This window comes from Anopheles gambiae, chromosome 2 (assembly GCF_943734735.2).
Source record: "Anopheles gambiae chromosome 2, idAnoGambNW_F1_1, whole genome shotgun sequence".
NCBI lineage: Eukaryota > Metazoa > Arthropoda > Insecta > Diptera > Culicidae > Anopheles > Anopheles gambiae.
The window spans coordinates 2,887,799-2,915,237 of NC_064601.1; the positions used below are offsets into that span (position 1 = coordinate 2,887,799).

General features: G+C 45.6%; 1 protein-coding gene across 49 annotated transcripts in view; it reads right to left on the reverse strand.

The window, feature by feature from the left end:
* Positions 1-27,439, reverse strand: part of LOC1281862 (protein split ends) — a 98,026-nt gene that overhangs the window by 23,459 nt on the left and 47,128 nt on the right. For 28 of the 49 annotated variants that reach the window (XR_009765392.1, XM_061649218.1, XM_061649208.1 and 25 more), the window contains one exon: positions 15,608-16,616. The exons of 11 other annotated variants lie outside the window; for them this stretch is intronic. Coding sequence is in view for 30 of the 38 variants with exons in the window: in XM_061649218.1 (XP_061505202.1) it covers positions 15,608-16,268 (661 nt within the window). In the remaining 8 variants the exon portion in view is untranslated. Of the gene's footprint in view, positions 1-273; positions 736-15,607; positions 16,617-22,011; positions 22,085-27,439 lie in introns of those variants that run through there. 10 more of the 49 variants (XM_061649212.1, XM_061649209.1, XM_061649213.1 and 7 more) reach the window with 10 other exon arrangements.

A 27,439-nucleotide genomic window follows, 5' to 3' on the forward strand; every position in this document is an offset into this window, starting at 1 on the left:
AGGGCTGCATGTGCTGGTGGTATGCCAGTAGCAATATCAAAAAAGTAAACATAACACACATTTTTTTTCGTTGCTTCTCTTGCTCTCTATCGCCCTCTCTTACACACACACATAGGACACACACACACTTGGGCTAACCTTGCACCATTCTAGGCCCAGCCACGAACCCAACCCACACTTGAAACCCAAACACCATCAACAATAACAACAACAACAACAACAAGACAGCCACCAGCCAGCACCAGCAGCAATCGTTCCGAGGGCTGTTCTTACTCGAACTCGTTCCGTGCCGCAATCTTTGCCTTCGACAGAAAATAAAAGAAACACGCGCGCGCTCGCGTTCGATCTATCGCGGTTCAACCTTCGTTCGACTCCGTTCGAATTGCACTGAAAAAGGGCGACCCCCAGAGCACTGACGGAACGCGCGCAACACCACCTCGTACCGGGAGCACTGGAAGATGGAGAATGGCAGCGAGCGAACCAAGACGGCCGGTCCAGAGTCTCACGGCAAGGCTCGTACGATCACCACGACGACCACGGTTGGTGACTGATTTCGCGCCGCCCGGTCGCGACTAAAGCCATTATTTCTCCCCACACAACTACAGTCGCAGCGTCGCTGTGTGTGAGCGCACGACGACTGTACCACCACCGGGCCGGCCCTCCCTGCGTAAGTCGTTTTAGCTTAGAGGCTCTCCGGCCACGGCACAAGATGACACAAGCCGCCGTCTTCGTTTGAATGCACGCAACGGTTGAGAACGAGAGAGAATCTAGCGAACGGTTGTGCTTGTGAAGAGAGGGAGAGAGACTTAAGCTACAGTGAGGTACAGATAAGAAACCCACCGGTTTCAAAAAACAACACAATCTTATGAATGGAACATGTAATTCATACATCCATTCGTAAGGAATTAGAGAAAAAGTAGAAATTGTCAATTAAAAATTCCAACCCAAAAGCGTTAATGGGTTGTTTCATGTTTGTGATAGCCTATTAACCCCAGTTAGTTGAGGTTTGTTTGAATAAAGCATGTAGAAGTACTCGATCTAGAACGGAATTAATTGTCCAAATCATTCATTTTGTACCAACAAAATTGGTTATGCATTACAGATTGTAAAACACGTCTCTATTCATTTTCAGATTCTAAAGTAAATGTTAGGTTCACCGATCTTAACAGTTATTCAACAGAATAGACATAAGTAGCTGCAAATTCTTGCACATCTTTCCCTCAGTACCATATCTTACATCCACATGGAACTTGGGGTGTACCATTTACATATGCTTTCTTTCTCCTATTTCCATGTCCAAATCTAATTTGGTTTTATGATCTTCCACGCCTGATCGCTTCTCCGTAACACATGTAGTACGGAGGTACTAATTTTGGAATAGTTACCAATGATCATTAGACGCAGTTCTCAAGATCACCACAGACGTCAGAAGAGTACCCGCTGTAGCCGTGCGGCATAAAACATTCATAGTTTTGGGTGAAATGAACGAATCCACAAATGCAATTCTACTTTCAATGATTTTAAATTCACTTCACAATTCAAAGTGATGTAATAAAACATGCTCTTTTTAAATGCTTTCATGTTTACACTCATTTGAACATAGTTTTTATAGAAAATAATCTTATTATTATTTTAAGTAATATCAAAATTCAATGATTATTACTATTGCAACTCAATACCATAGTAAAAGGTAATGCACGGATGACTCAGTCTGAACTATTGGATACGCCGCGCCGACAGCACGCTTACAATAAACGCCTAACAGTATGCACTACGAGGCACATGCGTCATCGCGCATCTTCATTGCGTTGGCTACGACAGCAACAACGACAACGACGTGGAGCGAGAGTTGATGGCTTCGACACATCAACAGTACATTATTTTCCTCAGCAATTTTACCACCCCGCTTCAGCACCAGCTGATTTGACAGCCGTTAAATGGCAACTAAAAACGAATTAACCTCTACTTTTAGTTCCTTTCGGTGGGTTCGGTGGTGGTAGGCGAAAAAAAAAACTCCTGCCCACATCGTGATCAGTGTATGATGGATGACGATCTGCTCGTTGATTTGCTTAAGGAAAGCGCTTCCAACCAAGCAAAGGAATCGGCTTGGCGAGAGGAAAAAACACAAGTTTCATTGACCATCAACCAAGAAACACACTAAAAGCCCGATTACGGCACGCTCGTCGCTTGGTCACGGGTCGATAAAGATTCTACTGGATATAGCTACGGCAGCAACATCTAGAGAGTGACTTCAGTTTGGTCCAACGCGTTCGCTAACGACCGTAATACACCCCCTCTTGTGTCCCCCCCGCACGACCAAAACGATCGCAAACGATGAAGTCATCATCAATCTCACCCCCGGCTTACCGGTTGCCATCAGTGTAGCGTAAAAATTCCCGAAAAACCTCCTCTTCCTTATTGGCGATCGGGCGCTACACACGACCCAAGACCTCTTGTAATCTCCGTAAAAAGTCATCGGGTGCCTCCTTCAAAATGAATGTGCCACAAAACCATCCAGTCCCGGTGGATGATCGAAATCGTATCGCCGTATCTTCCGTTTCGTGCCGTGACAAGCTAATGACAAGTTCCACGGCATCGAAACGCCAACGAATTGCCGAGAGGAATTCCAGCCCACTTTAACCGATTAACACGAGGCGACGACTGTGCCGCGCACGTTGTCTTTGTGTACATGGCGCGGGCTGCACGCCGGCCAAAATCCGCACCAGCGCACCGAGACACGACACGACAGATCGAGCTTTTGACCCGTGGAACTGATGGATAAGGATACCGAAAAACGTAACGGAATGCTCCAAGACGAGCTGTATCTATCATCCACTTGAACCGCACCGTAATAGGGCACTCTACACTCGGCATGTCGGAACGGTCGGTGGCAGTAACTGATGTTGCCTTTTAAACCTCTTCCTCCGCGTCAAACAAGGATCACGATCATGGTTTAAGGGTCTTCACGTGCAAAGTGTCGTTGACGGATGGTGAGTGACCCTCTACGATGAGTGACAATCGAGCAACTACAAACAGTCAACAATTCACGAATGTTTTTATGAGTTTTTTGCTATCACCGTCAGCAATAAATAGAATTACTACAACAAAATTGATATTGCTATTAATTAAAGCATAATACATTCTCATCTAAGCTCATATTTCAAGGCATTGCACTACAGGACGTCCTATGGCGGACCTTGGTTCCTGCTGACATTTTCCCACTATGCTCCGTTCTGGCGGTGACTGCTTTCACTTTCACACAGTGACCCATCCATAAACCGTAAGCAGCATCATTACATGAGCCTGAACCACCGCTGAACGATCGTTTCACGTTATATCTTGATCCACCGGCGACCGTCTCCGGCTGTACTGAACGAAGGTACTGTCTCTTCCGAGCAATCTACGATCGTCCTGTCCGACCAATGGACCGGTCGTACGGCTGAAGACGGATATAACACTTTACAATCATAATGATCGTATAATCAAATCATAAAGACATTGCATAATCATTGGTTTCATTCCTGCTGCACTGTCGGTATATATACATCCCGAGATGGTAGCTTATGGAAAAGATGAGCATGTACAAATTTCTATCAATTTACACTCCATTCCGGATACACCTTTCCCGTCATAGGATGGGTACCCGATGCAGCAACCAGCGAACACCAAGCACACCTTTTGAACTATCAACACGTGCGGCGCTTGAAAGCTGGCGAAAACTGTTACCCAGCTTCCTGCGAGAGATTGTGGGAGTGAGCTTGCAAATGAGTAAATATGGTGAATCATATCTATGACACGATCACGTTACGTCAATACACTGGCCACGCGTCTGAAGGGATGCTTGATATGATGCTTCGCCGCCTGCAGAGCACATCGCACGATGGCGGTTGCATTAATATTGCCCATACGGGTAATCATTAGCCACCCGTTTGCGCGACGAACGAAAGGATGCAATATTTATGCTCAAGAAGAAACATAAAACCCACTCCATGCTGATTATCTTGTATGAAGTATGAGGTACTGCTAGCAGCTACACATCCCCTTTTTCGGCGGCGGTGCGCGAAGGACCGGCCGATCGTTTCACAACAGTTTCACTTTCCACGAAAGTTTATCCTGCAGCATGCGCGCGCACGAATAACAACAATTAACCCTTTGAATGAACAAGTTTCACATGCACTTGCGGAAGTCGCACTGGTCCCGACCGAAGGGGCTTTATTTAATTTTAAGTTTTGAATTATTACCATATTAACCCAGCCTGGCATGGCCTGTGCACCGCCTGTGTATCGCGTTTCATAACGCCCGACTCAATGGGAGAAGCCGTTCCATTAAAGCACGGTGTGTACCACACAGAGACAAACTGACCCAAAGCAATTCGACTCTGACCAACAATCAGTTCAAACTTCGTACAACCGTCACTGGTAGTTTACCTTTCGGGTTTAAGGTTTGTCGTTTTTTTTGTGTGTGTTTGCCGTACTATATCCTCTGCTGAAAAACAGGACGGACAATACATCATAACACAGGATCTGCCCTCGGTCGAGTCGTAACCACAGCTTTCCATTACCCTTAACCGGGAAGGTGATGATGACGATGATGAGATCGGTTGCCATTTCATTAGACGAAGGCTTTACAACGGCTAACCTCCTTTCAACCTGCCGTACCATTCGTACAAAACACACGTTTCATAACGAGCGTTATGCACAAATACGCTATCTCTCCAAAAGGTTGCCTCTGGCTGTCGACACCTGTGCATGTGTCGCTGTACGTGATTAGGGCGCTGTGTTGTCGCTCGCCTACTTTCTTCGCCGAGTGAAAAGTTTCAATTTTCTAGCCGGGCTTTTTTTAATCATAGTACGTTTTACTAAATCGATACGACAGTAATAAGCATGTTCGTATCCTTGTTACTCGCCCGCTCGGCGGGTCATGGTTATGTTCCTTTTTTCTTGTCGTGCCTACAGGCCATTCGAACGCCAACATCGGCAACACCGTATGCGAACGCCTTCAGCCACTCGCCCGGTGAGAGGGCAATAATTAAGGAATCGATGCTTAATTAATTATGATCCCTTTCGAGATCAATCGTGTGTGATTGGAAAATTGCAGTCCGCCGGGATGTACTAAAACCATTTAAAATTCTCTCACCATTTCCCGCTCCACGGACTATTGGCTGGCTTACCAAACCTGAATAAGGCCAGCGAGATAATACCGACCGATGCATTTTAACTGCCACACGTTGACTGTAAGCAAAGTGGTGGTGTTATTTTGAGCAGTGGTTTTAACGCTTCTTGTCACTATAGTCTGGCCGGCCGGGCTGGAATGGAGGCGGAACATTCGAACATCTGCGGGCGGTGAGTTTGAGATAAGTTTTTAATTTTCACTCCAAACTACGAGTGCCTTGTTGACTTGAGCGTTGTTGATGGTGCTTAGGTGGTTGCATAAATGAACCCTTGCTCTGGTAATGGTAATGGAAGTCGTCCATAAAATCAGCGGGAACGAAGAACTGAGTGAATATACTGAATGTTTCTAATGCAATCCATATTTATTGGAGATTACAAAACTCTGTGCCGCTGGATTAGAAAGTTTACTTGCATAATTACAGGTCTCATTGTAGCTGAGCCAGATTTACCTATCGTAGTTTCCATTGATACATCTCCACTGACATTGACAACACTCTATCTACTCACTGCATCAAAGGCGACTCTCCTAGTCCCTTGGTAAAGAATATCAATTTCTCATTAATCTATCCAATCTTACCAAACGAATGAATAAAGCACACATTAATCCACCATCGAATCACGAAAGATCAAGTTCATGCACTACATCTGTGACTACTGTAAGCCGTTCGGTAGCATACCTGGGAAGAGCATATGAAGTAGTCGTTCGCACCGTGTTATTAAACATCGGCGCTACCGATACTTACCCCCGCTACTCATTAGACTATAAGCTACGGATGGAGCAGCAAAAAATCTGAACGAGATGGCGTTGAAATCCCTGTAATTTCAACACTTGTTCCGACGTGCGCCAGCACGAGCAACGAAACTTGCTCACCCTCAAGCAAACCGTACTGCCCGCCTAGGCCGGTGCACCAGAACACGCCGACGTGCCCGATGCAAATGATAGAGAGTTACATCGATTGCAGACACCTTCGGGGCACAGCCACACCGCCGGACGTTGGCGATGGTATTTAGATAAACCTTCCGCTGCGGATCGCGTCATTCGAAATGGAAAGCGCTACGAATCTTTTTCCGTCGAAACGGAACACACAGGGCGGTGGGTGAGTGGCCAGAGGTCGCGGTGTCGAGGATGTCCGAAAAGCAAAAGCAATACCATTTAGACGCAACGCCTAATGGAGGATACAGCGCTTCATAATTCCATGCTCGATTTCATACGTCAACCGGTAGTCGCTGTAAGGGTTTTCAAGACGATTCAATCGCCCTGTCACGAACGGGTTGGCCTTCTTTTCTTTATTTCCTAACCCTACTTATACATACGCCCGAATCAATTCATTGCCTTCCCTTCGCGATTCATTGATGAGCTTGAAATGTAGAAGATGAGTTTTTCGATCAAATCGAATCGTTCCAGCATCGAGACGATACCACAATAAGCGCACCATCGCAAAAGCTTTGCGTCATTGAGCATCTTTCCAATTTTCGCTCGCCTTTGTGTCGCTTGTACGAGGCGGCGGAGGCGTCGAAACATACCGATGCGTGGGTTTTAGAGCTCACCGACGACTATCACAGAGGAACACACTCCGACCCGGCACTAGTTTTCGAAAATACAAAACAAAACTCTTCCACACCCATTTAGTTCCGCACGCTGTGCGTTAAACGGCGTCGCGTGTGTAGGTGAAAATTTGCAACCACTGACCACCTACTCATATGACCCCGCGTCTGGGGCAGAACATTATCAAAAGGATATGAAGTGCTTCACACCGGCACGCGGAGAAGGGTTAATTATGACTCCCTTTTCGCAAGGCAGCTCTGTTCCACTGCACTGGGACACGCTGGGGCCACACCCACCTTCCGAAGCCTCGTAGTACCCATCCACGATGACATCTGCACGCGATGAGTTATGCATGCGAGCGCTGCGATGACTCCCAGACGTACGTCAGAAGAGCACAATCATCGTCTTACCATTCCACACGGAGACTTACTGCACGCTTTTGCAACGATTTGCCGTTTATTTTTATTTAATACTCGCCCCGCATAACAACGGACGTGGCTGCCAGCCAGCGCATCCATCGTCGGGGCCCCAAACTCCCAATGTAACCGTCCGCGGCGCGGTTGTGTTGTTGCTTTTTTTTATTTTATTCCTTACTATCAACGAGTCGTATGCAGGCCCCATCGCGGAAAGGGCCCAACTGATGAACGGAGAAACGGGGCGGGCAGGAAAGTGAAAACGTAAAAGCGTTGCAAATTTATCGAAATGAACTTTTAATGAAGCGACGAAGAAGATTTCCATGGCTCCGCTTCGGAAGCAGATTTGCGAAAGATTTGCCTCATTTTCGCGCATCATTTTTCTCCCTGTGATTGCGTTTTGCCTGTGCACGTAAGACTCCCAAAATGCCAACAGACACACACACACACACACAGACAGTGATGCGTCATAGTGATGGAAAGTGGTTTTGAGATAACCAACAACAATATTTGCTATTAGACCTTTGCTCCACGCTGTTGCACCACTCTTGCTGGGTGTGTGGCTGCAAAAGAAACTTCTTTGTCCAAACTTCAGACAGGCCAACACGGAAGTGGAAATGCACAAACATGCTTGTCCGGATGTATTTGTCAATAGGGTTGGCGAACCTGGGCTGGACTTCAAACCTACCCACCAAACCCATCGTTTATCTTAAAGGTGTTGTTTGAAAGGGAGAGTAATTAATTAAGCCGTAGTCACAACTCCCCAGGCTCCTGCTGCGTGTGATTTATGCGAGGGCTGTCTAGCTTGGATGGGGCACGTCGGACACTGGTACAAGTAACTACGATGCATTGCTTACGATGATAGTTACCATCGGGGCAAGGCATGCATCACCGTTGACATGTCCTTCCCTTCTTCCCCCGGGGCAACGTATGTAAATCCTCACCCTCTCCGTCGTGCACACTTTCTCCCACGACGGCACATTCGGCAGTGGCAAACGGTACGTACCTCGCTCGTTCAAGCCCCGCAACTGATGGCTCAACATCAATCAGAAACTCAAACAACAGCGACCCGACCGGGAAGAAAGTGACAAACAACCGTTTAGTAGGCGACATGCTCATGACCCAGACAGTTGTCAGGGTTTGGGAAACGCGAAAATGTCATCATGATGGGAGCCGGGCATTTCCTACAGAATCCACTATTGGGCAACTCGGTGGGAAAGCTTGATTTTGCGTGAGACTAGACAACATTTAATCACACATTTGCACGTTTGCCTTGTTGCTCAACCCGTTCCCACGTTCGAAGGTCACACCACGCGGGGTATTACGGTGGAGTATGGTGATGACAAATTCCACCTCTGTCTGTGGCGTTTCAATTGATCTTCCATACTCCACGGATAACGACAGTTTAAACACTCTTGTGGATGCCAGTCTTCGATATGACATTGCAGAAAGCAAATAACCAAGAATCGATTTAACCTTGTTACAACCATTACACTCGGCTAAAGAAGATGGTTCACAAAAGCCAAAGCCAAGAAGCTTAGCTCAGACAACAATGAGAAAGCCAACGACGTCTCAGCCAAAGGAGACTTCCTCTTTCTTCGTCCTCAACAATACTCCATCCAGTTACCATGTTTGCATTAGACCACCATCGACGATTTCCAGCCCAGACGGCGACGTCTGAGCTCCACCCCAACCATAAGGAACCAGCAAAACAGCGTGTGTAATACGAGCTCATTTAACTTGCATCTCAATAAACATAAAAATCACATTCTGGGGCTTCCAACTAAATGAATCAAGCTTCCACCACAATCTTTCTGGCATGGTTTTGCGTACCCCAGGGAGCAAATAAAGGCAAATGTTATGATCCCGAGATCTAAGAAGCAAAGTATTTCGACACCCACCCATTTCGACACTATACAAGGGACGTTGCAAGCGAATCAATACATTTACTTTAGTTTTCTGAGCAAAACAAACCACCTACTGAGCTCTAATGGAACAAAGTAGAGGCATCTGCTAAGATCCAATGAGATATGGTTCAATAACTCCTTCCATCTCCTAGACGTTCACCCATGATGTCATGAGGCACACGATTGATTAGTGAGTCTATTTTTTTCTTCTTATTAGACGGAGAACTATGTCACCACCGTTTCTGCCACAGCCGCAGGATAAATGGATAATGAAAAATGAAATGAACTGCTCCAGTTCACACTGAACGTCGCATACCGTGTCATCGCTAGGCCCTTCGGTGAGTCGCAGTACTTATCGTACGGAACCACAAACAGATCTTGTAAACTTCCACGTGGGACAATCCCCGTACCGTGTCTGCTACTTTCTTACCCACTCACTCTCTATCTCTACCTTCACTTCCCGTCACAGTGCAGGAAAAAAAACTTCACTTTCATTCTGACCTCACCGGTTGTACCGTTAGTTGGCCCGGAAAGTCACTCGCTCTGTGCGCAATTACGCATCGGGCCCTAACCCTTCGGCGGGCGGGACGTAATTTGCAGACGCAAACGCGCACAAGAACAGAGTGCCGTACGGTTTCAGACTCCTCCTACGACGGAGATACGGTCTTCAGTCGGCAGCCACCATCTAGGCCGGGCCCACCAGTTAAGACCAACGAGCGGTTCAGCCCAGGTCTCTCTAATCCTATCTTTTCCATCTTCCATCTTCCGTTTGGCACCACAAAGACCCGGAGGTGGGGAAACGAAAAACCGCAAATTTGACGCACCGTGCACCGTGATACAGAGTAGGACTCTTTCTCGCCCAGCAAGATAGTTCGTTAGGTAGCGCTCGAGGCGAAATCAAACATAACTGACTGATTATCGATTGCGCCCCTTTTTTGGACACAAAAAAAGCCAAGGAAAGCTTCTACACAGGTGTGGAATTTTGCAGAACATTACTTTTACTACGCTGCATTAACAATAAGGAGTGCCATTGAATAGCTGGTGGGTTGTACTTGAGCATATTCTTCATATAGCATGACTGTTTGCATCTGGTTGGAGGAGCATTTATCAAGTGTCGTTTTTCTGTCGAACACTTTTGAGCACACCTCACCAACAACACACAACACCTGAAAAGCCCTGAAGAAACTACTCACACCTCATTTCTTTAAAAGCGTTTTCAAATGCATCTTCATGAGCATCTGCCTACGATAGAAACCAGCTGAGCTATTCCTCAATATTAAATTACGGATGTAGCAGCACCGAAACCACGTGCGCTCAGTTCCCGTTAAAATGGTATGCCCTTTTTAGGTCACGCAGGGTGGTTTACTGCCTTTTCTTTATTGTCTGCCAATTTTACATCAGGGGATTAGCATCAGAATTACCTACGAATGGGATGGATGTTACATGTGGAGAGAAAACTGACATCTTTTTCACATTTTTTAACACGAACTATCTTGAAACCTAAGAAAATATGTATGCAGTGCAAGAATCTTTTAATAATCAACAGACTCCGGCATCACACTTTTGTAAGCAACATGACACACAAACAGCACATCATACAATTTACTTGCATGGCCTACAAAACTAACATGTGGCCATTGAGGTATTGCTTTTTCAAGTCAGTAATGAAAGAAGTATTTCAGTGAACATTCTTCTACTTACTATGAGATAGATATCTCTATGTCCAGATGATCATGAGCAAATATTCGTTATAATGATCAGTAGGATTCTTTGAAAAATATGCCCAATCTGGGCAACTATAAATATTCTTGGAGTTGATCTTGATAGAAATCCTCTATCATATCTATAACCAACTAGTATAACGAACGGGGTAAGAACTTAATTAGAGACAGCTGAACTACTTCTTCTACCTTTGAACTATATATTGTTCAGAGCTTTCATCAATATCGATGTACCGGCTGGTAAATCATTTATGCAACGATTTGTTGGGCGTAATGGGTTAGACTTAACTCTCACCATCCTCAAAAAAAAGTGTTCATATCTCTTGATAAAAATCTGCCCAATCTTTACCAACCACTCTCCCCACCCATTACCGGAAACTACCAAATGTCTGCCCAACCCTTTTTAAGCCTGTAGAACACCTCGGGAATTGAACCATTTAAGCTTCTCATCGGTGAAACAACAGCAACCTTCTAAAGAACAACAGTTATGCTGCTCCACACAAAATGAGGGCAAGGTTTTTTCCCCTTCGCACCGATTGCTCACGCAAAGAAAAGGCACCGCAATCGGAACTAACCCTCAATAATGTTTGGCTCCCATCGGGGAAAAAATGGTTGGCAAAACCGCCAGATACGGGCAGAAACAATGAGGTGTTGAATAGGGTATCATCGTGGTTTCCACTTCCCACTTTGGGCACAGTTGAATTGATTTTCCATTTGGCGTGTTCCCGCTAAGCATACTACTACTTCGTGTTTTGTGCAATCAAACTACCCATCAAACATTTAGAGAACTACACTGAATAAAAACAAATGGAAAGGATGAGCATCTTACAATGTGTGGTACCCCACGAACACCCGGGATCGATGGGTTGAACCAGCTAACAAACGGTTAAATTTTCAACTTAATTTCGAATGCAAACCCAATCGCCTCAAGCAAAAAAGCACGCACAGAACAGAAAACCTTCCACCAAATGGATCTTTGCTTTCGTTCGAAGGTAACAAAATCGAAACGATGGTGCGCATGTGATATTCCCATGATTGGGATAGTTTATTTTTTTCTTTTCTTTGCCATGCAAACGATCCAAATCCCTTCGCCGAATTACGTTGTGCAAGAGAAGAAACAAACGAAACAAAAAAAAACTACCCACAGCGTAAGAGCAGTTTTTAGTGAAATAAAAAAAGAAGTTACAATCCATCTACGAACCCGCCCGTAGTGCTCACGCGGACCGGTTTAATTAAATACCATGGGATTCAGGGGGGCTTTATCTTCATTATGTGTATACACACCACTGTCGAGAATGAGTGCGAATCTAAGTGCTTTGTGGTTTGTATGCTGCTCCACAGAGCTAGCGGGATGCAAATTCCCAGACCTGCGCTCTGCTGCTTGTACATGATCGCGAAATCGTTCGTTTAGTTCGCATTTAGCACCATTAGTACAGGAGGGGCTCATTTCAAGCTGTGGGCTTGTTTCGATGTTCCCATGCGATTACAATCACATCGATGCTCAAGCACGGTGCCTCTGCCAATGTAGGCGATGAAGAAAGGGGCCTCTGCTTCGGTGTGGCAGCAACAGCTTTGTAAAACATGATCAAGACAAGCGAAGCATTCAATTTCCCGAGTTCAAATCACTTCCGAACAACTAACTATGTCTCGTTTATGTTTGAATTACATTTTATTGTAATGCTATCGTCTGAAATGTATACTTACAACAGGTGCAGTTTCACACAAATAATGTCCATCTAATCATAAAAATTGGACCCCTCTCCACGTTGAAAGAAAGCTTACCCACCATAAAACCTCCTTCACCATGGCGTAACAACCATAGATGAAACGAGTAAAACAAAGTAACAGCCCTTTGTAACAATCGCATGTTTTAAATGACCGTTAATTGTTGTTCTTATGCTGTGTTCCATGTGACTAGGTTTTCTTCTTGCTCGGGCGGGAAGTTACGATACTGAACATAATCCGGAAAAAAAACTCAGCAACATAAGTATCGTTTCCATCACCACCTTACAATCAACCCTACTAGCCCTTTCATTCCTCGTCTAGGGAAACCTGTACCCGATCGGTAAACGGTAACCTCTTTTCTACGATCGAACGACCATGTTCATCAAATTGTATCAACAATCATCAGACTAGTTTGTTTGTTTGTTTGGATGCTTTTCTTTCTCTCTCGCAAACGCAGTTGCAGTCTCATATAACAATAAAATGTGACTTGAAGTTCAACCATCAAACTGAAGTAAAAATGGGTTAATTACACCAATCGAGTGATTTACATTCGATTTTGTGAGTTAATAGTGTCATTTTGTTATTCCTCGATTTAAGCCCGTTGTAAAACGGTGACACTAATAAAAAATGAATTATAAAAAATACCTTTGGTTCAAAAACATTTCCACCAGGTAGATACATGAAGATTTCTTACACATACCAAACGGATTCAAAATTAGAGCAACATTCTTTCCAACGGATTCATCCGAAAATGGGTCGTTTGTCATAATTAAAACATCGTTTGCGCTTGCTTCGAGCAGTATTCGACAAGAAGTGTAGCCTATTTTTTATTGGCAAAAACATGAAAAATGAGCCAAATCAGAGCAGATGGTGGAGTACGAGGTACCAACAGTGCACGCGCAAAAAAACGCCATTTCTTACTCCCGTTTTCTAGCATGATGGAATGCTCATGTTACACCATTGGAGGAGCAGCATTTTCAATCAATCATAGAGCGAATCTAATGAAGCTAACGGGGTCTCAAAATTCGATCGATATAATTTATCACTAAATACGTCACCCGAAATTATATTTGGCTTCTTCGCCTGAGGCGCTTAAGATGTGCCTCAAAGCGAAATAATCCTGTTTAATGTGATTGTGATAGTTCAACATTAACCTTCAAACCAAACTATTGTTTCATAATTGTCTTACCAACCACCTTCAATATTCGTCTTGTGGTCTGGTCATCAACACTTACCTGGAAAGAGAAGAAAAAGAAATGTTAAAAATCCTTCAAACCCCGTACACACATAACATATTTCTAAACCTTATAACCTTGCAAAATCATAAGTGGTACAATTCGGATAGACCATTTGTGCCAATTTCCCACTTTTCTGGCATAATATCTCGTAATGATTGCCCTTGAGACGGAAAATTATTACCTTTTGCAAATGGCTCAACATTAACTGATATTTGTCTCAACGACGATGAAATAATGTTCTTGAAAATACACCAATTTTGTAGCCAACTCCGTCGGGCAAACCTTCTTAATGTTTTCTGAGCAGAAGCAAACACACACGCGTTCGATTCGCCCATCTAGATGTGCAATTTACTCTTGGCCGGCCTCTTGGACGGCACACGTAAAAAAATGGCAAGATAGCGAAAGCCACCTTCATTAACCATGCCCGAAAGGCGTGAAAGTGATGCCAATTGACGTCCAGACGAAGAAGACGTCTCGAGCGCGCACGTCCAAAACTGACACAGAGCACACGCTTGTTTCAACAGCGACAAACCAGTCAATTGAACGCTCCATAAACACGGCCTGAAAGTGCCTTTTCTGCAAAGATGTCCCCCTTAGCCCGCGGGACCAGACCTGGGCAATGTAACCGGAAACAAACGTTTAACCGAAAGCGGAGACACATCTGAAGACACTAGGGCGTGTGTGCGCTTGCACCCAATGATGCACAGTAATGAGACCTCGCCCTTACAGAAACAGAAACACGTACACACATTCCCCGGGAAGGTTTTACTTTTCATTCTGATACACATTTCGATCGGAGAGCGAAATCAATAGCAGTGTTGCTTACAGCAAAAAATCCTGAAATCGATCAGATGTGATGAGCAACCTGCAGTCGACGGACGAGCAGCATATGCTTTCTCGCTGCACTGTGATCGTGTGCCACTTCCCTTTTCGTTGTGAGCCAAACGGCAACACACAGGTAAACGAAAACATCCGGAAGCTGATAGAAGTTCCCCCTTTACGATCCTGAACCCGATGCCGTATGGAGAGCACGTTCCTCTACGCTGCGCCAAAGCAAACAAACACACTCAGACACGAGCGGCGTAGCAATAGAGCCATAAAATAAAGGCTGTAAATTGGACTAGACAACGCGCCCGCCTGAAAGCGAGACACAGGTTTCTCCCTTTAAAGCGAGAAACTGTACTGATAGCGAAAAATGTAATTGAACAACACAATCAACAACCTAAGTAAACAGCTGATTTACATTCCATTTCTATTAAATCCATAGCATGTAGCGACCACTTGTTTGCTTTTCTCTTCGCATGTTTTAGATATCGTTGCTGCACACGGTGAGTAACATTTCTTTTCTACAATGCGATAATGAGCATTCATAAATTGAATGAAATCTTAAATGTGCCGACGAGTTGCAGCCTGCTCCCAGACAAAACAGTGACTTGATGCGATCATAATCGATGGCCGCAATTGATATGATTTAAATTGCTTAGCATAAGCTCGTTTTACTACGCATTCATGCAGCCGGCAAAGCTAAACGATATCAATCGAGCAATCAATCTTGGTTTACCGAGGCTAGCTACCAGATGAGCAGTTAAGAGCTTTATAAGACAAAAGAACAATCTCTGAACGAATGCGAGATCAAACGATGGGAAATGTTTATATGATTGTTACTACCCATTTTATGATCCAGTGTCATGTTACGCACTCTCTCTTTCTTCCTTCGCTCTAATCCTCGTCTAAACAATCTGTACAACATTTAGGTTAATCAAAATGTTGTTTCGTAAGGTTCGAGAAGTAAAAGTAAGATCGTAAAAAGCACATCCTCTTTCACTTTCCACACGACAGCGTGGTGAAAGAATCAGTATTCCGCAACCAGACAGGCGCACACTTACATTGCCAAACGTTATGAGATCCCCGTGGACTGTCCTCCAGAATTTTGATGTCAAAGTCGTACGCAGCAAGATCCTTGCGAAGATTTAGTGCCTTATCGGACGTTAAGGCACACGATGGTAGTAAGAACAGGCTGTCAAACTCGTAGATGTCCCGTATCTTGGGATTTACGCTGGCCGTGCCTACACCGTAACCGTTACTGCTGCTGTAGTACAGGCTGCCGCCGTTCGTTATGATCGAACATCCACTTCCCGTGCCGGTCCAAGAAGCTGCTCCCGTGGGTCGATTCACCTGCCCACCACCACCTCCGAATGCGCCTACCGTTGCTCCACCATTGGACACAACGCCACCACTAGTCCAATGGTTCTGCGTCTGATGTTTGCTCTCTTGCTGCTGCTGCTGCTGCTCGTTGCTCCCGGTAGAGGATAATTGATTTCGACTGCGTATCAGACGATTATTGTTCGCTGATGTCGTTGTCACCAACGGTGCCGAGGTGACCGAGCTGGCACTGGATGCTCCGTTCTGGAGACTATGCAACTGATGGTGCTGCCTATGGTGTTGATGTGGTTGTTGTTGATGGTGATGATGATGGTGGTGGTGATGGTGATGGTGATGATGAGCACTAGGGTGGCCTGGAACACTTGGACGTTTCACCGATATCATAGCTCTGGCAGTCCAGGGGGCGGCACCACGGTCGATTTTATTTTATCGATTACCTATCCAAACACGTCACACTAAAGGCACTTCACGTCAAACATGCGTCCAGCAAAACCAGGACGTTCCGGATACTCTCTGCTGCTATCACTATACCAGAATACCTCTATATTACACTAGCACCATCACAGAACAAGCACGAGACACACAGGAGGGTCGTCTGTTTGCACAGCTGAAATCTCAAACGTTCTTCTTATCACAGACATTAAACTATCGGCTACGGTTCATCGCTAGATAGGCAGTAGTTTCCGGATAACTTTGTGCTAGGTTATTTCTTCAACTATCGATCATTTTCTTCTGTAGCACCGTACGGGATGGAGAATAAATTAAGTATTAGGAGAAGCACAATTTAACGCAGTAACAAAAGCACTCTATTATTGTAATATTGTTTTACAGTATTTACACCACAAGTTCTAAGAAGTACGCGTTTTGAAATCACTAGATAACCAACTAATAACCTTTCAGAAAAGTCCAACACTCGTTCCTAATTTTATTTGACAGTTATAATTACAGGTCCAACACAAAACAGCACGCACGCAACATAGACTTAGACAGCGTCTATCTCAACTCCAACGTATACACAAGTAGCGTGCTACCATTCCTGGGTGGTCATGGCACAACCAGCCTCACAAAACCTCAAATAGGACGCAAACAACCCCGATATAATTTATGGCTAATGAACACCGCCGCCGTATCCCCAAGACCCAGACAATAACGCGACCCTAGCCGGTGTCAGATGCACCACGGTGGAAGCGTGGAACAAAACACCGAAAAAAGGCACACACACCACCCGAATACACCCCAAAAAGGTTTGCTCTGGTGGCTTGTTAACCATATAGGTGCCAGGGTTTCGGTTTCAAGTCATAATTTAACAACCGAGATGGTGTTGTCTGCGTGGTTTGCTTCTCCTTCTCTCTATGCTCTACTTTTCCCGGCACATTTAACGATGTTGTTTTTCTGACTTTAGTATCAATTGAATTTTCACTTTCTTTTCCAATGCCATCCATCGACGTTGAGTGAACAAACAGGTGCGAGAAGAAAAATACCAGCAGCATGTATCGCAGCATTTTAATTTTTTATTCATTATGGAATTTCTTTTTTCTCCAGCATATCATCGTCGGCTCGATGCTGGAGAGAGGCAAATTGAGAAGCGAGATATCGTTGCACGGAAGCGATACCACTCAAGATGTCACAATATGGATAAACCGTTCGTATCAATGTACCAACTTAGAGTTGTTGAACACTTCGAAGCTCATCGTCTACACATGTTACTCCAGATTAAGTGCACTATATCAGGGGTCACATCATTACCACAGTCTCCGTTATTTGCAACGAACGAACAGAAGGTGACCGCAATGCCAGAAACATGTATGTGAACATAAAGCTTACCGTGTGCGTACCCGTTTTAGGCAATTTCAGCTTTCCTGTTTACCTTTGACAAACGAGAGCACAAAGCAAATTTCGACAGGGGGGCAGCACGTGGCACCACATGATTTCACAACTTCCAAACCATTGCGCTTGACGTCAAAAACCATATCGATCTTCATCTCCGCGGGAGCGTTGACCGATCAATCGAACGGTGGTGGTGCTGCACGGGACGATGGTCAATCTGTTCGGGGCGATCAATCGATTGGCAAACCGTGATTACAAACACACACAACAAACACACAGATCGAAATCTCATCATCTCGGAGAGTGAGAGTGGCTCAATCAAAATCATTAAGAAAGCAGATCAATGATGTATCAACGACAGGAAAATGTAATTGTCCAATCATTTGGCAGGGAGGAGAAAAACCCCGCATGAGAATCTACGAGTCTTCGCACTTCCGAATGGGAAAATTTGTGCAAAAAAGTAACCAACCTCGACTCAAACTGATATCCACAAAAAAGTGCTGTCCATAGCATCTGTAACGGAAACCCTTCCCAAACAACCATTGAACATGATGGTATCGTCCGCAGGGTACCGTTTAAAAACGGACCGTTCCAGAATGGTTTAAACATGTTTCTTTTTTCGTTCAAGATGTTTTGCCTGAATGTTTCACTGCTTTACGCATCTCCCATACCGCAATGCGTCTCTGACGTACGTAATGCTAAACGGTATCGATATCTAGCACACGACTTCATAATTGAATCGTGCGGCTTCCGTTTAATATTCTTAAGCCAAACCACCTGGCGAGGCACCTCTCCACCAAATTTGGCAGAAAATTGGAATAGGCGAAGCACAATTCGTTTCGATTTGCTCTAGTTTCAGGTTTGGGTGCTTCAGCAAACACCAAAATGGTCTTCCCCATATCCATTGCGGTTACTTTGTACACACCCAAACGGCAAATTAAAACGAGCGCTTGAGCTTGATTCTCGTTCCCGATTTTCCATTTCCGATTTGCGCACTCCGTTTTGTGCGCAATTTACTATCTGCACTCAGAACAAGCGTGCTCTGGCACTAGAGGCCCGCCACATCGCCCCGGTTCGTCGTGCTTTCACTTTCCACTGCCAGCGGGAAAAAAGGGAATAAACAATCGGCAACAAAAAGGTAATCAATTTCCCGACCTCCCGACACTTGTGTTTCGCGCGGGCACCAAATGCGATAGGCAAAAGACATCGCAGAAACATTACCACTTTCTATGGAGATGGAGTGCTAGGGCGAAAGTGTACACCTAGACCACACCCGAACGAACACGCACACACACACAAACAGAAACACTCGCTCCCTCCCAGAAAGGTTGTCGATCATTTTCACAGGTCACAAAAACACGCTCGGTGCACTATTTTACGGTTGCAAAATCACAACTGAACTGGTCACAAGTCACAAACCACCTGAGCAGCGAGCCCCGTAAATTTGCTGCCACGTGGGTCAACTGTGGAAAATTAGTTTTCCTTTTCAATTGCAGGCAAAAAAAAGAAAGCAAGAAACGGTGACCATTGTGATGGAATGAGTATGTCTGTTACCTCACTCTGCAGCAATTCCTTCATCCCACTTGCAACGATCGTGCACTTCTGTCTTTACACCCGGACGACACTGGAGCGTCACCCAGAGTTGCCCATTTATTCTTACATGACGGGGTGGTTTTTTTTACTCTCGCCCCGACACGATCATGTTTGCGCACGATTGCACTTTTAAAACGAACCAAACGAATGAAGGGACAACAGTAGCCTCCTCTCTGCCTCCAACCATTGGTGTTAATCTACTCCCGCAGCCGGCTTTTAATGGTGGCCCGCGATCGATTGGACACAAAAGGGCTTTTCCTGTGCGATTGTGTGTGCAGTGGCAACTGAACTGCGCAAGTGGAAAAGAATTGAACATTTCTTGCAGTCATTTTCCATGTACAGGAAATCGTTCCATTCACCCCCTTTCCCTGCCCTGTTGCTGAGCAAAGATCGATTCGTTCCGCAGAAGTTCTCCTTCGCCCGATTGTCAATTGTTGTCCTCTGCAATGGAGTGTTGCGCATTACTGTGTGTCCCGCCATCATTACAAGAAGTGCACAAAAATCATCGTTTATTGACAAACCAAGACCGTGTCTGGGTCTCCTGAAATCCTAGTAGCTAGCAGACGTCTTAGCAGCGTTCGCAATGCTTGGAGCTACCTAACACGGCTACCGCGGTGAAAACACGATGGAGACGTTGAAAGTGATTTAAGCTCGTAATAAATATTAAGTGAATGGAGTGTGAGCGTACCCTGCGGGCCAACGTGAGCTACTACCGCTCCACCGACTAACGGCCATCGTGTGGTCCAGCCAGACAGGCGAGGAGGCTAATGCAGCGTCGAAACACTCCCGCAGTGCACCCGATCCAGATACACGGCAGCGCCATTCCTGCCTTCAACTGCACACAGATAGCGGATCTTGTGTTTGCACCCGAGCAAACCTAAAAGCCGGTAATTACCGGTCGATTACAGCTCAATTGTCTAATGGAAAATTGTCTAACAGGTATTTACATCTTGCCGAGCACTAGAGGAAGGTTTTTTCTTTAAGATGATGCCACCTGTCGGCCAAACAACAGCAGCACTAAACAATGAACTAAGGCCAGGATGGACTGCCGCGGCGGAACCTCACAGAATTCTCCCTCCTACAGCACACACACACACACTTCCGCAACGATTGCGGTCAAGTGAACGTAGTTCGATACCGTTTCCAGCGCGCAGCCCCAATCATTCAGCACGCAGTTCCCCGCTCATGAGAGCATTTTCCATCACGTGCCCCGCAAAACCACAAAATGGATTGGCCTCATCTTGTGCTGTGTACCGGGAGGGCTCTCGCGGTCCGCCGATACCTGTTGTTACACACAGTGCGCGCCTGTGGTTTGCGTATCATTTGTGTTTCACTTTTGATTGATATGTATCGATATGCATATGGAGAGCGCACTGCTGCACTTTCACTTTTTGCTACCAACCAGCACCAAAGCCGTGCACCTTCTTCCATCGGTTCGCTGTGAGCGTCTAGCGGCTTCACTCTCGCAGTCCCCAGCAGCTTCTGCGGCTCGCTGTGAATCATCCATCTCCGGAACACAAATCGGAATCACGAAGCACACCGAGGGTTGCCCGCCATAAATCTAACTTCCCTGGGCACACTGAGACGTTGGTTCCTTCACCCCACTGCCCTCGGATTAGTTTTCTATTCCATATTTCACAGACCGTTTGCAGGCCTAATCCAATCACTGCGCCAAACAGTCACCAACCAAGCGCAATTGTTGTTTTCTGCCTCATTCCTCCCCACCCAGTACTACAATTATTTTGCTTATTTGCCACTCACACGCCCCGTCCCGTGTCCGACAACAGCTCAAGCTACACTTTATTTACACTACTTAGCACCCGCTGGATCAGTTTTTAGGCTTTGCCATCTACAATTTGCCTCACACCAACAACGAGGCAATGGGCAAGCGGTAAGGCAATTTCGTGGCAGTCGTGCCAAGTGATAAGTACAATAAGAAGTGAGAAGCCTTTTCGGAAGCCCTGCTTTGCGCCTGTGTGTATGTGTGCCAGCATGATAAACGATTACAAACCAACGTCAATTTACACTCTCGATTCGGGCTCAATCACGTTCGCGATCGCGAGCAGTAGAAAGGTATGGTAATACTTTTCTCACGATTTGGTAATTTATTAGTTTTTCCGAACCAATTTCAAAAACCAGCAGAGCACCAGCAACAGTGAATGTTTTCTTTTCTTTGTGTCGCGGTTCGCGGTAGACCGAAGAAGGAGGAGAGGTTGTGCTTCACTTTTTCCCTCGACCAATCAAGTGATCCGTTTCATCCAAATTGTTGCAATCGGAAATGCTTTCGAGGTAATCAAGAACTTTCGATTACTTCCCGTCTAATGCGCACTATCACTCACGTATTTTGCTTATCTCTTGTTGCTTGAACCAATACGGGACAACTCGGACGACACATTAGACAACGCCTAAGCTACAGAAATTCTGTCTGTGTTCCATTTTTCGAACGATCGTCGCACCACACGTGCTTTAAACATTTCTCACTTTCCTTTCCAACTGTGAGGAGCCTTCTTATACTCTGCGCCGTGCGCTCAATGTTTTCTCAGCCACTACCACCAACCATCCTCATCCCGTTCAATGTGCGCTGGTGATGATGCACAACCAATTGAACAAAGCGAGAAATATACCGAAATGCTATACACCCCTCAACACAGCTCTCGAAAAAAAAATAACAACACACGCATTCGATTATTGGAAAATATTTTTCTACCGAGTTTCCAAAAACACAAACCGACCCCGGAGTCAACGACGAGCTCCGTGCTGCGATCCGAAACGCAATAAATGCAATGCTTTTATTTCCACCATACCACAGCAGTGCACAGGGAAAGATCTTCTCCCCCTCCCTCTCTTCGTTCCCGTCTGTTCCGTCCGACAGGCTCTCGTGTGCTCGTATAAACAAACAACCAAACACACAACACCCAGCCGCCAGGCCCGGGCGCGCGGTGTGGGAAGCGATACGGCGTTGCGATAATGTAAAACGGTTTAACTAGAGCAAGTCAGTCACAATTAGATGTGGTCATCATCATCATCACCATCAGTGCCAACCAGCGCAGGCAAGGGAGGCTTCTTCGCCGACGTGTCTTCGGTGCCATGGGACCGCAAGAAAGTACACCATAAGACCCACAAACACACGGCCGCCAGCAAACAGCCCGATCGAATCTTGGTGTCTGGTGGATTTTGCCGGTTCGATAACTCTGGAGTGCGTGTGCGAGAAGCAGATGCGATGCTTCCGAGGGATCTCGTTGCTGTCCCCCTTTCCATGAGCGCAGTCTTCGTGGGGAAGTGTATCTTCACAGACGAAGCGCGTCAAACTGTTCATTTCATTAATGTTCCGTTTAAAATGGGAAAAAGTCGGGTGCCTTTTTTCTCTACTTCCTCTGGCTCGGGGGAGTGCGATGTGATCGAATCACACGAGATCGCTAATAAAATCAAAGATCGAGCCGACGCCCGCATCTATGCTCCAGATATGGGGAGGAGAGCCTCGAGTCAAACAGTTAGCTGCTAGCTGAGGTGGAAAAAAGATAGCTCTGCACGGGGGGAAATCTATCGTCACCCGGTTGACCTGCAAACGAGGAAAAATATGCTTCGAGTTGACTTTCGCTTAACCTCGCACAAATAAAAAAAAATCCACACCACGATATTGCTCTCTGTCCGCTGCACGGAAGTATCGTCCATGCTTTTCCAAAAGGATGGCTAGAAACGGTTGCAATTCGATTGGAAACAATCAAAATAAATTGAAACCCCTGTGGGTTTGTGTGTGCCGTGACAGCAAACTTGACAGCTCAAATCATTTAGCTCAATCTACGGCATGCGACCCGTGGATCGATTTTCGATTTTGTCAATTAGTGCAACGACCCGGTTCCAACCCCTGGACTTCTATCCCGTCCCATCCCATCCAAGTGCACGGGAATAGTGAGTAGCATACGGTTAATTGTCAATTGATAGCTTCCAGAAGGTTAGTACTCTATATCTGCGAAAAGCGAGGCAAACACAAACACAGAAACACACACCCGCGCGGTTGGACAACTTCTGTCAATATCGTTATCCAATTAGGCTCCCGAAAATAAACATACCATGGGCTGTTTGTAATGGTACGATTCGATGGAGAAAGACTCGCAACCGAGAAACTATCCTACATTCATCGTCCACGAGAATTGGCAAATCCTCCAAGGCCCTTCGCACACACACACACAAACCGGACCGGGCCAACCATAAGCTACGGCTCGACGCGTACTACCGTCGTGTGTCGCGAGCCAAAGCTGATAATCCTTACATAATCCGAGTGGATCATTTTTGTGCCTCGCTGACCCCACTAAAGCCAACTACTCCCCCCAATGTCGTCCATTGCCATCCTCAGGGAACAAGCAAACGGAACGAGTAAAACAAAATGTTTACTCTGAAACCATGGGGCCATTCTGTCGACCTTTCTGAATACCCGCGTCTGCTTCTTGCTGCCAGAACCGTAGGACACGGGGCAGTTGTGTAGTGTTTTTATCCGACCTTTAGGTGTCGAAGCTTAGACGCTAGGTCATTCGTCACAACCGGAGTAACACCAGCGAACGTGTGACTCCAGAAGTCTTGATAGTTACCTAATATTCATTTTGTCGGAAAAGCTCGTACCTCCTCTGTGTGCCCACCTTTTGCTCACACCTTGTGCCAATTATCGTTTGTGCTAGAATAGATCGATCAAGCAAATGGCAAGCTTTTCGTGCGAGAAGTAACCGAAGCCCATTTGCCTGCTGCACTCGATCGCCAAACGGTCACCACAAAGCTAAACCAATCAGAATCTAATCAAAGAATCCAATTTCCCGGCTGCCGTCGTTCGTTGATCAATTTCGATTTCAATAAGCATTGGACACGAAGTTGACCGTAATTGAGCGGGTACCACTGTTGCTTGTGTTGCATAAGCGCAGATACAGTGATCTTTCAGTGTGCCTATCCAGTGTGAGACAATCCAAACATTAAAAATAATTAAATTTTGACTTTATAAAAGATACATTGTATGCGCAAATATATCCTGTGTTGGCGATTTACCAACACACAAGAGTTATTGACCATCATACATCATTTACCATAGAGCTTTACTGTTAGGAACTACCACCGAATAAACAATGTTCACTGTCTCTTAACACACAGAACACAACCACAATATTGTGAGCAGAACTACAGCGCAATGGTTATAAATCTACCCAACCGCAGAATAGTGTGAGAGCCTATGGCGCATTGCCCACATAGCTTCTGCGTTGTTTGCATGTCCGACTTCCCGCGGCAGTTCTGGAATGCTACAACATTACTTGTTCGTTTTTGAGCCCACAGGCTCGTAAAATGTTCTCCGTTACTGGACACTCCCGTGGTCATTGATCCGCTCTCCGAATGGTTCCAATGGTACGCTGTTTAATTTAATCCTTCAAAGCTAGCCCCACTTCTCGAGCGAAATACTATCCCCAACCGCATAACCTTGAGCAGTTCGTGTGGAAACGATACGGCATGGGCAGTTTAACACAGACCTTGCCAATCGGTCAACGAAGCTCCACAAAATCGCCTTTCAGACATGCCACACGTTGCTTCATGCAACTTTCTTCACTAGTTATCGTCAACAAAAAATCATTCTTACGTGCCCTTTAAAGCTCATTGCAAACGAAACCGTCCAACTTGTAGATAACTTGGACTCACATTATCTTGTACCGAACGGTTCACTCAAAACATTCCCTACAAATAACAGCGTTAGGTACATACACAAGCCTACAAAAAAGCATATCTTTCCCCATTACACCTCATCGTTTGCATGAGCGTCCGTTGAACGAATATGAAAAACTAATTTTCAATTATCAGCCAAAACTTCCGCGGCCTAATGACACACTATCTATCGCTCATTCTTCACCTCACCCTAAACGAAACCTCACCTCATACCGAGAGCTAACAAATTGCCGGCAATGAAAAAGACATGAAGGTGCTTGTCGGCGGCAGGACAGAGCCGCGGGATGGCACACAAAAACCAACGCAACCGTAGCTGACAAATGTGTCCCCGTTTCTCCAATTTGTCCCACCCCTCGCGGTCGAGAATCAGTCCGGAAAAGGATAATTATGGATAATTACACATATCATTTGCTATCTGGTCAACAATGACACAAAAAACAGCCCCGTATCTTCCGCACAATTTCTTTGTACGCAACTTCAGCAAATGCCGGGGCCGGGGATACCGAGGTACGAAGCTACGTATGTTTGGTAGTCCATTAACCAAAGACTACTTCAATTTCGAGCAGTCGTAATGGTTGCTAGGAAGATCCGCATTTCACCCTTCAAAACAGAGCTCGTAAGGGGTTGTTTGTTTTATCCAACTGTTGCGATTATGTAAAACGAAAATTACTTCTCTTGGGGAATTGAATACAAATGAAGGGTCTCAGATTCAATCTTTATGGTTTCACGCAACATATAGCTACTCGGACCGCCGCAACACAACTTGTTATTAATTCTTTGTAAATGATTCAAATTAGATTAATACCATATAGAAAACCCAATAGCGTGACCAACCAGAGTGTCCCATTAATGCTGACCCATTCTATCGATCTATGTTAACACAATGCCATTGGAAAAGGTCGATGTGCTGTAGAACAAATAGAACAATAAACGAGCTCCTAATGGAGTGAGCTAACAGCTTTTCACTGATATGATTGGTCGGCTTGCAAGGTACTAGCTGTAAAGTATAACCAATTTCTCAGAAATTCAAATTTATCATCATAATTTTCTACACATACATAATTAAACAACTTTCGTGTATTGTCCACAGCATAGCAATGATGTGAACGCCTCGCGTGTCAATGAGGCTTAAATAAAGTTTTATAACACCGTCACTACCGAGACGCATCATATTAACCGACTTCAGCTGTAACACTTCATAAAAAGTCACCCAACAAAACAAAATCGGTCGAAATTTGGGGTCATCTCGATCGAAAACACTCTAACACGGCGTTCGCTTCGCGTGCTCTTCTTAAGGGCGTAGCAACGCTGGCAATGTCAGTGGTGTGTTTCATTACCCCGCCTAGTACACAGCAACCTGTCGTCGGCAGGCGACGCGTCGCCACGCCAAGAAGCTATCGGTCAATCATTTGCATACGCCGGGCATACGTATACATAGGAGGTCGTACCGTCCACCCCAAACCACGCCGAGGTCGGTATGCGAATGACCTACTACTTGCCGAGCGTCCAACCCCTTCGCGAGACGGGGCCGTTTTTTACCTTCTTCCTCGAAATCATGCGGTTATCGAAAGAAAGCAACCGCCTGGCTCTGTGGCGACACGCACACGACGACGTACGCGGCTCTAAATGGTACACGATTTATCGACCGCGCGCTCTGCTGCTGCTGCTGCTGCTGCTGCTGTAGCCCAAACGAACTTGGCGTTTTACTGCATGTGGGGGTGTGCTGTCGTTGACCACTTTTAGACCCACAAAAAAGAGCCGAATTCCAACTGGGCGCGACGCGACGACAGCCATTACCTTTTAATGGTCTCTACCGTCCGGTTTGTGTAGATGCCTGCATGCCTCCCGTCGGCGAAGAATCGATCGTAACCGATTTGATTATTCGGCTTAATTTCTTCAATTGTGTGATGTGCCCATCATCCTACTGTGGCCCGTCCGCTCTAAGGTTGACTGCTGGGCTGTTCACACAATCATCACACCGCGAGGGAAAAAAGCCCATTGTGGGTAATCGATTGCAGCTTACATTAAACGACACGGAGAAAACTACCGAACCTCCTTTCCTATCAAGCCGAAACCTGGCGGGAGACCTCTTGTATATATAAATCGATTCATTGCGGTCCACCAAAGAAAGCTTGTTTCCTAGCGATTACTGCTCGCCGTTGGAGTCGCCTCCTATACCTTACACATGGAAAAAAGGTCTAAGGGCGTTACATCAAGTAGGTGGTCACTCAGTACAAAATGAGCGTAGTTTCACTCTAAAAACAGGTACTAAGGAGTAATCGTTTCTTGTGAACTAGCACAAAGATGATAAGATGTATAAAGCATAAACACCAACTAGAACAATCCCGGTCACACCAACAAACTACGGTCGTAGGTTCTGTTCTACTGCTGATTACAATGTGCACGGCAACAGAGCTAAGTGTCACCCACAAAAACGTTAC